Source organism: Talpa occidentalis, unplaced genomic scaffold (assembly GCF_014898055.3).
Source record: "Talpa occidentalis isolate TD23 unplaced genomic scaffold, MPIMG_talOcc4v2.1 talOcc4.4, whole genome shotgun sequence".
NCBI lineage: Eukaryota > Metazoa > Chordata > Mammalia > Eulipotyphla > Talpidae > Talpa > Talpa occidentalis.
This window is the reverse complement of record NW_023604295.1, coordinates 85,883,856-85,898,527: the sequence shown is the minus strand read 5'-3', so window position 1 is coordinate 85,898,527 and position 14,672 is coordinate 85,883,856. Positions and strand designations below refer to the sequence as shown.

The following is a 14,672-nucleotide window of genomic DNA, read 5'->3' as shown; positions in this document are numbered from 1 at the left end:
AGTTTGACTTGTAGGTGAGAAGCTAGATAAAGGTGGGTTGAGGAGTGATGAAGAGTGAGGAGAAATAATACTAACTGTTCTTTTGAGAAACATGTCTGTGAAGAGAACAGAGAGCAATATCTGCCAGGCAAGTGGAGAAATTTTTAGAAATTGCTTTTGATTGGGCAGATCTGCATATATTTCAACTCAAGGTAAACCAGTGGAGAGTGAGTCCAGAAATCAGAAAGGAGGGTGCTTGATTATTTCACTGGGTAGGGGGAGGCTGTGGGATTCAGAATAGGGAAGTGCTCCCCCATGGATGGGAGATGAGAAGTCTAATCCTCACAGATAGGAGGACGCAGGTAGAGATGTGGAGACAGAGGTATTGGTGGTCCAAGGACTTGACGTTCTTCATATCTGCCATCTGGTCTCACAGGAAAGCCTCTTAGATTACAAAATTTAGTTCCTTTATATTTAATTTTGTATTTTAGAAAAATGAATTACTGCATTCGACTGTTGAGGGCAACATAGCAGATGATTGAAGTAGATACTTGAGAGTCATTACAGAGGTGCTTTTCCACAAGGGAACTTTTACCTTGAGCTTCTGCTCCCCATCTGTGAATAGGGATAACGATGGTTCTTAATTTCATTGCCTCATTGGGTTAAGGTTCTGATGACAAAGTTTCCAGGACAGTGTTCAGCACAGAGGGAATGCTTAATTACATGTGAGCTCTAATAATTTTTCTGCACTTAGCAGGGCAGCCGGTTAGCATAGTGGTTCCACACCTGTGTTCTGGAATCAACTTGGACCTGTTAAATGAGCTCCTCAGTGGCTCATGTTCCTCTTTGGTGGAACTGCAGAATAACTACCACCCTCATGATATTTGTGACATGAGTTAAAAGGTCACAGGAAGTGCTTTGTACCAGATGGTTGAGTAAAAACCATCAGCAAATATCTTAGGCAGGATAGGCAAACTATGCCCAGTCCAGCCTAGGAGCTAAGAATAAATTTCATGAGTTATTAGAACAAAAAAGAAGAATATGTGACAAACTATAGGTGGTCAGAAGAACTTAAAATATTTACTATTTGGCTTTTTATAGAAAAAGTTCGCTTCGAGTTACTGCATGCCCAGAATTTATGAAACTGCTTATTACATGATTATTTGAAAGATTAAAGACAAATTCCTTTTTAGATTTCGTAGTCCTGGAAATTACATATTCTGAATCCATCTCATTTTTTTTTTAAGTGCATGAAAAAGATTGGTAAGTGATAATTTTTAAGTGATGATTACTACATTTTTATTATTTCTCAGATTTCCTGTGCTGGAATAGAAGGTTATGAATTATAGTATTCCTTAATTTTGAATTGGTTGTACTGCCTTTCAAATTAATCTGTCTTTACTTTACAGCCTGAAGAGTTGAGACTAGGGTAAGATGTTCATTTTAAATTCTTTGGTAGGAAACTAGAATACAGTTGTGATAAGGTATAATTTTTACTGTTGTAAGCTCTTATATTATTTTACTTTCCAAATATCAGGATTTTTGTGCTTTATTTGCAGACTGTCACTCTCTGCTGCCCAAGTGCCTTGGTGTGGAATTATTCCACAAATGACAATAAGAGCACAAACCCTGGCTCTCCCCTGGATCTGCTGCAAGTGGCCCCCTCCAGCCTACCCATGCCGGGCGGGAACACGGCTTTCAATCAGCAGGTAGACTCTGCTTCAGTGGTCTGTGGGTTTCCCTTCTCCAGAGGCATCCGGGAATAGTGGGCCAAGCCTGAGTTTTAGCATCATTGCACAGGAGCCATTCCCAGCTCCCCCTCTTCTCTCTGGGTGACCTTTGCGAAGCAGTTAGCCTCTCTGAACTGCAGAAGTTCATGAAGTTGCTCCTTTCATTTTCATTTTCTTGCCCCAGAGTTCTTGCAGATTATCCCCCTCCAACAGTAATTGTAGTGGTGGTTCTACTACATGACCATAACTCCATAGAAGTAGACTGATATTTAGTTACTGTTGTATGCGTTTATTAACGTGGGGTTTTTTGGTTCAAAGACTTAAGCAAATTGAACCACTATTGTGACTAATATTTAGAATAAGATTCCTGTTTGTCTAACAAATGGTTGTCTTAAATTGATAAAGCATGGCTAGTCGCTTTCACACATAGAAGAATGACTCAAAGATGATATTTTAGAACTTTCAGCTTCCCATGTGGTGTCCTAGAAAAATTCACATGTAAAGATTTTTTGCTTGCATTTATTTTTATGAGCATTTATTATTGAAAACTGGCATTGAATTGCCACTTGTAAATTTTAAAATGTGTTTCTCCAGCAACAGACTGAATTTCCTTTAATGAAATCAGGATTGTAGTTTGTTGGAGAATGCTTGCTCGTGTGGAAAATCCTAACATGATTTAGACAGCCATTGTGGCTTTCCAAGCTCAAGTTAATTAGAAGAAATTATCTTTCAGGTTCGAGCAAGGATTTATGAGGTAGAACAGCAGATAAAACAAAGAGGTCGTGCAGTGGAAGTTCGGTGGTCTTTTGACAAGTGCCAAGAGTCAACAGCAGGTACAGAACCCAAGGAAGAAGGAGTACTTTTGAATGTTGGGCTTTTTGCTGTTTCTCATTATTGTAAATCATTCCATGTGAATCAGGACATTTTTGACAGACCACTCTGAATTTTGAGGAATTCTGTCTATGTCCTTTAGATCCTGGCTGTCCAGAACTTTAGGTTTGGTTTCATTAGCAATTCTTAATGCTAAGAATGATAATTTTTTAGAATTCCTTTTATCTCACATAGTGATGCTTTTGAACTATGCTATTATGGGTTTGTGTGGCTTCTTTAACTGCTTTTTTGATTTCCACATCCAGGGGTGACTATTAGTCGGGTTTTGCACACATTGGAAGTCTTGGATCGTCACTGTTTTGACCGAACTGATTCCAGCAATTCTATGGAGACACTTTATCATAAGATTTTCTGGGCAAACCAAAACAAAGATAGCCAGGAGGTAATTAATATTTCTCCCTTTTCCTTAGCATACTTTATTTTTTATTCAGAAAATTCTGACAAGGTCTTATTGGTAATGTATAATGTCTTATGAAACTATCTGTGCCCTGAAATCATTCAATTTTTGTACAAAAATGATCCTTCACTATTAAAATGAAATGTCCCTTTGGGCTGGTCTTCCTGGATATGTTGACTGAAAGATTTTTCTTGGTCATTTTACCATCACTTGTCATTTTAGTTTGAAGAGTATATCGTTCATCTAGTGATTGGAGTTCAGATAATGGTTTGACTTTTACTAAGGAGAAATGTATTTTAATATTTAGCATGGTGAACTCCACCCACAACATAGTAGAATAGAGAGAATGAATCATTCTTTCCCCTAAACACAACTAAATAGAGAGGAAAACTAGAATAAAATTAGCTTAGGGGAAGATTCATAGGCATATTGACAGAAACATAGGATTTTCCTGAAGGTTTTGTGCTCAGAGTGGTGACTTACTATGGGAAAGGTGAGTGAAGTGTAAAAGATGCATGAAGAAGCAAAAGAGGTTGCACTCAGGTGATGGAACAGGCTGGCTGCTGGTCCCATGGGGTATGGTCAGTGTTACAGAGGAACTGTCCAATAAAGGGAGTGGTACAGACAGGCAGGCACAAGACCATGAGAAGAGACAGCAGTTCAGTAGGCATGGATTTGGGTGCAGGGTGACTGGTGGCCAGCAGCGGGGATAAAGAATGCTTCCTATCCTCCCTTGGAAAGATCAGAAAAAGGAAAAATTGGAGATGGCGTGGTGCACACAGAGCTGACCTGGGCTGAGTCACAGAGAATTGGACACTTGGTAGAGCTGGTAGGAGAACCATCTCCCACTCTCTCTCTACAAGTAAGTGATCTGTGGTGCCTGCCAGTCTGGACATTGTACCCAGTGGTGGTGGCTGTTATAGGGCAAAGCAAGACATATAGCCAGTACTGTGTCCCCCTTGCTGGGCAGGGTTGGAGGCTCATGTTCTGAGCATCATGCCTGTCACCCAACTCCAGGTGACTCAAATTTGGTGAAAACACAGTTGGTGGAACACAGTTTCATGCCACAGAAAGGAGCAGAAGGGAGTTGGGGTAGGAATTTACAAAACACTGAACATAGCTTGCTTTGTAGAAAGAGGAGAGCTAGTGGCCTGGTAACTGCCCACCTTCCTCTTTAGGACTGAGACTGAGACTGAGTGTTTTGTCTCCAGCTTCCCTTCACTTCCCCACCTGTCAGAAACATAAAGAAATAATCAAACAAGACCAAACCCAGAGCACACCAACCCCCCAAAATGAAATAAGGCAGCACATATACCTAGCAAGCAAGGAACATCTGAACACAAGTTAGAACAACAGAAGAATATAAGCACAGAGACATCTATAATTGACATGGAAATAAAGAATCTAATTGACAAACAATTCAGTATAGCAATTTCTAAAATAGTAAAATAGGTACTAGAAGAGTAGTTAAAAGATGAAAAGCAAGTAAAGGGCTTTACAAAGGAGTTCCAGGAACAAAAAGAGTTCTTCGCTAAAGATATTTAAGATATTAATGACATATGATGAATATGGAAAGCATTTTAAATAGAATTAAGTTCATAGAAGAGAGAATTTTAGAAATAGAAGATGCAAATGTACAAATCACCCAATTGGAAGAAGAGAGAAGGAAAAGTGAAGAAAAATGAAGAAACCCTATGTGAACTATTAGATTCATTTAAAAGAGGGTGCATAGGTTAATAGGTATTCCAGAAGATGAGGAGAAAGAGAAAGGAACACAGGCCCAATTTATAGAAATAATGGCTGAGAGCTTTGTGAACTTAAGGGAAGAAATAAGTTCAGGACCAGGAAGAACACCAAATTTCCTCAATGCAAAGTGGCCTTCACCCAGAGATATAATATTGTTAAATAATCAAAAGTCAAAGGAAAAGAAAAAAATATTAAAGCATGCTAGAGAAAAAAGAAAAAGAAGGTAATTTACAAGTGGACCCATGTAAGGCTCACATCATATTTCTCAGCAGTTACTTTTCAAGACAGAAAAAAGGCGGAAAGATGTATTTATAATCCCAAAAGACAAAAACTGCCAACCAAAAATATCCTGAAAAATTATCATTCAGATATGAAGATGAAATGAACACTTTCCTATACAAACCAAAGCTAATAGAGTTTGCCACAGCAGATCTACCTTATAAAAAATCTTGAAAGGAGTTCTGCAAGAATCAAAAAAACAAAACGTAAAACCCTGAGTAAAGGGACAATAGAGTGCAGAATCAGAAGTGTAAACAAGAGTAAAAAAGGAAACAGCAATAAAATACAAGGGGAGAGAGAAAAGGGTAGGGCCTGTATAGTTAAATGATGAGAAATTGATACTGGCTTATGAAAAAATTCTTTAGACATAGAAAGTTTGATATAATCCTTATGGTAATTACAAAGCAAAAATTTAGAATAGAGACACATAGAGGAACTAGAGACACATTGAAGAAACTGGGAGAATCAGGGAAGGCTATTCAGATGGGAAAAAGCATACAAATAGAAAAACAATAAAAGACAAAACAATTAAAAATCAAAAGATAGCATGATAGTAAATAAGCCTCATATGTGAACAATCATCCTAGACATCAATGATCTATACTCAGCAATTGAAAGTGACAAGTTGAGTCACAAAATATCAGCCATGGGTCTCCCTGCAGGTGCAGGGGTTAAAATCTCAGTGCTATCAAGCTGTCGCCAGCCACTGTGGCACAAGTTTGATCCCAGCTGTCCATCCAGGGAGCTAACCCATATGGCGCAGCAGACCTCTCCTGTCTTGGCTTCTGCTCCCCTCAGCAGTGTATTTCAGTAGATCTGCCTGTCCTGCTCCCTACTCTGTCTCTGAATCCTCTCACTTCCTACACCTCTGGCCTACACCCCAGTTCTTGTGTGCATAAATTAATAAAAATAAATATTAAAACCCACAAGATATGAGCCATGTATATTTTGCCTACAACAAACCCATATTAAACATGAAGATAAACATAAAGTGAAGTGCCAGAGCAAGGTACTTCAAGCCATAAAGAGAGAGAAGCAGGATCTGATTAATTAGAATTTCATATCTGATTAATTAGAATTTCAACCAAAAAGGTAATCAGGCAAGTTATATATTATGTGATGGTCAAGGGAATCATTCATCAAGAAAATCAAACTATAATTAATATTTATGCACCTCAGTCAGGGCCACCTAACTCTGCAGAACCATTGTTAACAGACTGAAAACAACACATTGACAAAACTGAATTAATAATGGGATCACTGAGCACTCCATTTGTACTCCATTTATACTTCACTAAGGGATAGATCATCTAGACAGAAAGTGGACAAGGAAATAGAGACATTAGATAAATTATTGGACCAGATAGATTTAATAACATTTGCAAAGCCTTCCATTCCAAAAGAGCACATTTTTTTTTTTTTTAAACATAGAGCTTCCATATGATCCAGAAATTCCACTCCTAGGTATTTACCCAAAGGACACAGAAACATCAATTCCAAAGAACACCTGCACCCCTATGTTTATAGCAGCACTATTTACAATAGCTAAGCTTTGGAAACAGCCCAAATGCCCAAAAATAGATGACTGGATCAAGAAGATGTGGTACATATATACCATGGAATATTACTCAGCATTCAAAAAAGATAAACACATGCAATTTGCAGCAACATGGATGGCGCTGGAAGGGATCATGCTCAGTGAAATAAGCCAGAAAGAAAAAGAAAAATACCGTATGGTCTCACTCATAGCAGGAATCTAGAAAACTTAAATAAGGGACCAGGAAAATGAATAACTATAAGAAAGTGAAAATCAAAATCAACAAAAAACTATGAACCAGAGACACTTTTTGGGGGGTGGGTGGCGAGAGGGGAGGGATTGGGGTCAGAATGGGGGCTTGCAATTGTATGGGGAATATAAAAATAAAATTCATTATTTAAAAAAAAAAAGAAAGTGAAAATCAAAGTCAACAAAAAACTATGAACCAGAGACACTCTTTGGGGGATAGGAGGCGGGAAGGGAGGGATTGGGGTCAAAATGAGGGGTTGTAATTGTATGGGGAATATAAAAATAAAATTTATTATAAAAAAATAAATGAATAAATAAAAAATGAAAAAAAAAGATTTATTTATTTATACAAGCACTGGGTACAGTCAGAAGCGTGGGAGGGTGAGAGAATTCACCATGCCAGAGCGGGGAACAGAACAGGCAGAGTGATGAAGTGCGCTGCTCTGCACTGCTGAGGGAGCAGCGGGTGGGGCAGGAGAGGTCTGCGCACCATGTGGGACCCTCACTGGTGGCCGGGGATCAAACCAGCAGCACTGCAGAGGCTGTGGGCAGCATCTCAGCCCAGCGCTGAACCGCTCTGCCACAAGGGGAGGCCCAAGAGCACATTCTTTTCAAGTGAACATGGAGCATTCTCAAAGATAGGTCATATGCTAGGACACAAAACATTTCAGGAATTATATAAAAACATAAATTATATTAAGCATCTTCTCTGATCACAATGGAATAAATCCAGAATGAACCACAAAATGAATCTTGGGATAAACCAAAACATGTAAAGACTAAACAGAATGCATTTGAAAAACTCTTGGGTCATGAAGAAAACAAAGATGATGTTAAAAAGCGTCTGAAGACTAAAAAAAAAAAAAATGCAAAAAAAAAAAAAAGAGATAAACTCATGCCATTCACAGCAACATGGATGGAGCTAGAAGGAATTATGCTCAGTGAAATAAGTCGTAAGGGAAAAGAAAAATATCGGATGGTTTCATTTATAGGAGGAATATAGGGAAACCAAATAAGACATCAGTGTGAAAAAATAATAATAGAAAGCACAGCAAAAGAAAAACAGACAATTATAAACCAGAGACATCCTGCAGGGGAGGAGGAGGGAGAGGGGTCAGAGGGAGGGAGGGAAGAAACACAGGGGACTGAGGTGATGGTGAAGGAAAATCTATGGGGACTACACCTGAGGGGAGGGGGAAGCAAATATTGTTTAAAAATGAACAATATATAAAAAATAAATTTTTAAAAAAGGCAAAGAAAAGCATCTGAAGACTAATGTAAATGGAAAGAAAATCTACCAGATCTGTTGGGATATTATAAAAGTGTTATTATAAAGGAAGTACCTAACAATTCTGGCTCACCTCTAAAAACAAGAAAATTATCAAACAATCTTACTTTACAACTGAGGGAACTAAAAAAAAGAACAAATGAAAAAAAATCATTGGAAAGAAATAATAAAAATTACAGCAGAAATAAGTGAAGTAAAAAACCAAAAAAGACCGTATCTGTAAAACCAAGAAATAGTTCTTTGAAAGGATAAATTTGAAAAACTTAGCTAGATTCACTAGGAAGAGGAAAAAAAGCCAAATAAAAAGACAGAAATGATAAAGGTGAAATTACAATAGGCCTTGGAAATAAAAAAGATCATAAGGACCTACTATGAGCATCTCTGTGCAAGCAAGCTGTACAATCTAGAACAAATAGACACACTTAAGAGAATCATATGAACTTCCAAGACTCACTCAGATGAAGCGGCTTAAACAGAACAATCAAAAGCTCAGATATTGAAAGAGTAATCAAAAGTCTCCCTAAGAACGCAAAAACCCAGGACCCTGTGGTTTCGCTAGTGAATTACAAAACTTCAAACTTAACACCTCTTTTACTAAAACGCTTCAAAAAAAAACAAAACAAAAACTGAAGAGAGTGGGAAAGCTCTTTAATACATTCTATGAGGCCGACATTAGACATTAATTACCTGATCCTACAGCCAAATAAGGGCAGCACAAAGAAAGAAAACTAGAGGCTGATAACACTAATGAACACAGATGCAAAAATCCTCAACGAACTCTTAGCAAATCTAGTCCTGTAATATATTAAGAGAATCATCCACCATAATCAAATAGGTTTTCATTCTTGGGATGCAAGTTTCATTTAATGTATGTACATCATTCTCTGTCTTTCAGCAGATCAACAAAAAAGGAACTGAAAAGCATATGGACATTTCAATAGATGCCAAAAAAGCATTTGACAGGATTCAGCACCCTTTAAACCCTTTTATGATTAAAAAAATCAGTAAATGGAATCATTGGAATGTATCTCAACGTAATTAAGGCCATATACGATAAACTGACAGCCATCATCATAATTAGTTTTGAAATGCTAAAAGCATTTTTCCCTCTAGTCAAGAACAAAACAAGGACGCCCACTATCACCACCACTGTTCGACATAGTATTTGAAGGTCCTGGCCAGAGCACTTAGACAAGAAAAGACTTAAAGGGAATCCAAATTGGAAAAGAAGAAGTGGATTTACCACTATTTGCAGATGACTTTATAACATATATTGAAATACCCAAAAAACACTACTGAAAAACTACTAGAAATAATAAATGACTGCAGTAAAGTGACAGGATAGAAAATCAATACACAAAAATCTGTTGTATCTTTATATACAAACAATGAATCAGAAGGAAGAGAAATTTTTTAAACTCCCATTTACAGTTGCACCGAAAAAGAATGAAATATCTGAGAATAAACTTAACAAAGGAGGTAAAGAAACTATATTTTGAGAACTTATAAGAACTGTGAAAGGAAATAAGACTCAAAAAAATGGAAAAATATTCTCTATTCATGTATTATAAGATAAACATTGTTAAAATGACTATGTAACCTAAGTAATTTATAGGTTCAAAGCAATACTGAGCAAAATTCCAATGATTTTTTTCAAGGAAAGAGAATAAACAATTGTAAAATTTATAAGGAAGACCCAATAGTCAAAATGACCCTGGGCCTCCCCGGTGGTGCATCGGTTAAGCACTGGGCTGCGAAGCTCTGCAGCACCGGTTCGGTTCTGGACCCCGGGGGAGGGTCCCACATGGCGTGCAGACCTCTCCTGTGGCGCCCGCTGCTCCCCTCAGCAGTGTATTTCATTAGTCTGCCTGTTCTGCTCTCCTCTCTGGCTCTGGTGAATTCTCTCACCCTCCCGTGCTTCTGACTGTACCCAGTGCTTGTATAAATAAATAAATCTTAAAAAAAAAAAGATAACTAGATCCTTACTTAACTCCATGCACAAAAAATAATATAAAATAGATTAAAGAACTAAAACCATAAAGTACTTAAAACATGGTTTTAACATTACTGAACATCAACTCCAGAGAATATTTGGGCATGCATTCCCAATGGCAAGATAAACAAAAGCAAAATTAAACAATTGGGGCTGTATCCAGCTAAAAACTTTTGTACATAAATACAAAACAGAACAAAAAACAGACTGGGAGAAAATATTTGCTTATCAGATGTCAGAGAGGGTTCAATTTCCAAAATATATAAAGTGCTTACACAACTTAAAAAAATAACCTAAACAACAAATGGGCTAAAGATCCAAACAGACACTTACCCAAAGAAGACGTTCAGTTGGTCTACAAACATATGAAAATAATTCTCAGCATCACTCGTTACAAGGAAAATGCAAGTCAAAACTACAGTGAGTTAGCACCTCACCCCTGTGAGAATGGCTGATAGCAAAGAGAATGGAAATAACAAATGTTGAGAGGATATGGAGAAAATGGAACACTCATCCACTGTTGGTGGAAAGCTAATTTGGTACAGCCTCTTTGGGAACCAGTGCGAGAATACCTTAAAAAATCAGAAATGGAAATCCAATATGATCCGGCAATACTGCCAGGTGATTCGCTGGAAGAGTATGAAAACCCTAATATGAAAAGGTTTATATGTTCCTATGTTCATAGCAGCATAATCCACAATAGCCAAGTCATACAACCAACCTAAATGCCACGAAACAGACTACTGGATTAAGAAATTGTGGAATATACACTCAATGAAATACTACTCAGCTATTATAAAAGATGAAATAGCATCTTTAGGGATAAAATGGATGGATCTGGAGGGGATCATGCTAGGTGAAGTAAGTCAGAAAGTAAAAGACAGATACTGGATAATTTCATTTATTTGTGGAATATAAATAACCAAGAACATACACTGGCAAGACACAGCAAAAATAATTCTCAGACTCTGAAAAATATACTGGTTACCAGAGGGAAGAAAAGGGAGGGGGAGGGAAGAATAGAGGGAGGAATGGGATTGGTTACCGGCATGGAATATTAGTGTTGGAGACTGAGCGAAATATATGCACATACAAGACATATGGCAGTGTACCCCCAAAGTTACATAGGTGTGTAAATGACTGACAATAATAACATAAGGTAAACTAGGAAGACGTTTTTAGTATGTCAATGATGAATGAATGTTTTTGATTGTCATCTTTGAAAAATCCTAGAAAATGTATTGCTTCTCCAGGGAAACAGATCCAGTGGGGGGGGGGGAAATACTGTGTACAGTGTATTGTATAAATTGCATATAATGTATAATATATATATTAATTAAGTGAGCACAAGAGGTATGTATTTATTTTAAGCATTTGGCAGAAGTGATTATTGGGGCTGGCACATAGTAAATATGTAGAATAGGCCAGCAGACTGGGGACCCAGGGAAGAGTTCTCATTGCAACTCTGTTCTGAAGATAGTCTTGATTGCTGTTCCTCTGGGACCTCAGCCCTTTCTCTTAAGGCCTTCAACTGATTACATGAAATCCATGAATGTTGTAGAGATTAATCTGCTTTATTCAAAGTCTGCTGATTTATTTGTTGAGCACATTAAAATATATATCTTTAAAGCAGCATTCAGACTGGTATGTGACCAAAAAGTTAGGTATCATAGCCTAGGCAAGTTGACACATAAAGTTTACTGATAATTTTTATATTATACTTTTCTAGCAATGGACTGTTTTATAGAATTTTTAATTATTTTTTTTCTCAACCTCATTTAGGGAGAAGTAGAAGTTTGTCTTTATACAGTGAAAAGCACCCATTGTATCCAGGTTGTGCTAGGCCTCAGGAATGCAGAGATTAAGTTATAATGCATGGTCTCACCTTAGGGAACTCTTTAGTTCACTGATCACATATATATTTGATTTTTGTACTTTGGGAAAGCTATGTGGAAATGAATGCATATGTGGAAATAAAAGAAAACCGAAAAGAAAACTTCTCCTTGTCCTACCATTATGTGAACCTGATATATGTTCCAGATTATTTCTCCATTTTTGGATAGAGCTATCACATGATCTTCTGCTTGCTGGCACAGGTCAAGTGTCACTGTATTCTTTTGGGGTGGAACGCCCCCCCCCAAAAAAAAAATTAAAAAATCTGTTTGTAATAGAGACTTTCTTAGATAAAATTGTTCAAGGGGATAAAGATTTTTAGTAAGTGTGTGAACTATTTAGAAGGAAAGTACGGATACCCAAAATTCAAGGTGCCCTTTGGGAGCACTAAGCTTCTTGCCCTAAGTATTGAGTAAAAAGCTACATTGTTTTTCTGGTGAGAGTTTTACCAACTCTACCAAAATCACTTCTCTTTTGTATTTAGGATCCGTCCACTAGAGGACGACATGCTCTCAGCACTGAGAGTCGTGGCTGCTTCATCAGTAGGATGATAACCTTACCCGGTTTAGTTTAGGAGTAATTCTGTTGCATGTTAACTCAACTGTGGAAAGATTTGATGTGAGTGAGTAGTTTCTTTGTGGTTACTCTGATGTTTTATGAGTAAGGCAAAAACTACATTTTAATCTATAGTTGACATTTGACATTTTTTTCTTAATCTGTCAGAAAGAATAATTGGAGTGGCCCATTGAAAATATGGCATCTCTGTGTGTGTGTGTGTGTGTGTGTGTGTTTACAAGGAGGGCTGTATGTAGGGTATGTGAGTAACATATTTTGTGTGTTTCTTCTGCACTAGGGGCTACTAATTTCCTGGAATTCATATATGGGTGGTAGAGCTCAGCTGGAGCTGGCTTTTGATCAGCAGCGTGACCTTGAGCAAGTTACTCCTTGGTTCTGTGTGTTAGTGCCCTGGGTTAAATAGGCACAGAGTGCTTGCCTTCTCTATCTCTGAGGAGACCTGAGCACTATATTATAAAGCGCTATATAAATATGTTTTAAAATTTGTTATTGTTACTAATAATAATGTGGCAGTTATTACTACTGTTATCTTGGGAGAATCAATATGATGAAGTTATAGTAATCCAATAAGTTACATAAAGTGATGTCATTCAGAAATGCCTCTCACTTCTTTAAAATGTACTTCCCCTTTTCGGGTTTCATAATTTGTGTTAGGACTTAGACAACATGACAGATAATAGAAAAAGTCCTCCACCCCTGCAGTTGCAGTGTTTGAGGTTGGCTCCTGCGGAAGTCGTGTCTAGGTATGTCTGGGCATTGGATTGCACAGCCCAAATCTGATTGGGAAACTTGAACTTTACCTTCCTTGATTCTCCTTTCTCTGGAACTGCCAAGGGGAAATCCAATTATCTTCACTTTCTTGTAAGGAGGGTGGAAGTTAGCTGTCCCACGGAACAAGGGGCCTGAGGTTCAGACCTGTCAGTCAGACTGAACTGAGGTTCAGTCAGTCTCAGTATTTGATGAAACCCGTTGAAAATATCAAGGCATGGGATTAGACCCATTGTCTGAATGGCCAGCATTTCAAGATAATCTGGATGCCCAGATGGATATGTAAACTTTCCCAGTCTTAGTTGACTCTACAGCCCAGGCAGCATGTCTGTTGGCCTGTCACTTTCTAATTCTAGATATGTACCCATTCTGTACATTTACTCTCTTAGTTGCCTGTTTGGTGTTTCAGAACCATTACTGCTCTTCGTGGAGGAGACAGAGAAGCCTGACATCTGCCTGAAGGAGTTAGAATAAGAGGCATGGGGACCTCCTGATTCTGTTCCTTTGGCCCTGCACGCTGTGGTCACATTGCTGACTCCATTTCTAAGTGACAGCACGCACGGGGGCGATGCCCCTTCATACTTCTGGAGCCCCTGGACTACTTACTTCCTTTTGGGCCCCCTCGTTTGTGTTAGAGTGAGGGGAAAGCAGCTGCATCTTTGGGTGCCCTGGGGACACAGATAGAAAGTCAAATCTAAACGTGGCAGGAAAATCTCCTTTTTTTCTTCTCCCTTTGGTGTTTCAGGAAGCAAACTTTCTCCTGAGTCATGAAGTGGCCATACCAGCTGCACTGGATAGAACTGGCCAAAAAGTGGTGTGTACATTTCCTCTTTCTTGCTATTAAAACAAAACCATCACACACCAAACCCTGAACACTTACGTGGTTAGTGTTTATATTTGTTTCATGTGCAGCACCTTCACGAAGCATTCCCTGAACATGTGTGAAGAGTTTATACCTAGTTTTTTGAATGGCATAGATCCTAGGTCTGGGGCAGGTGCTTTCCTCACTTCTGGCACAGGTCTGCAGCCAGGTCTGTAGTTGCAACCTCTTCATTGGGGCTAAAGAGCTCTGTCCTACCAGCATGATGTACAAGACAAAACTCAGTTTCTGTCATTGCTGGGCTTTTTCCATGTTTGCTTGTTTTCCTGTAGCTCTGTAAGGTCAGGGCTTGGGTTTCTTCCCTCCACCCCTTGCTCCATGCCTGGGGCCCAAATATTCAGGAAGTGCTTATTGAAATTTGTTTTCTGGGACTCAAAATCTCCTGGGACAGTGAACTGGAAAGATAAACCTCTCTATGAGATTTGGCTTGGAAGGATAGAAGTGAATCCAGTATATACACGAATCC

The 14,672-nt window shown here is 38.3% G+C and overlaps 1 protein-coding gene across 1 annotated transcript in view; it reads left to right on the top strand.

Moving 5' to 3' along the window:
• The window catches only part of MED12L (mediator complex subunit 12L), a 374,036-nt gene that overhangs the window by 79,199 nt on the left and 280,165 nt on the right, over positions 1-14,672 (top strand). The window contains 3 exon segments of the mRNA XM_037526655.2: positions 1,539-1,688; positions 2,443-2,542; positions 2,846-2,982. Of these exon segments, the coding sequence (XP_037382552.2) occupies positions 1,539-1,688; positions 2,443-2,542; positions 2,846-2,982 (387 nt within the window).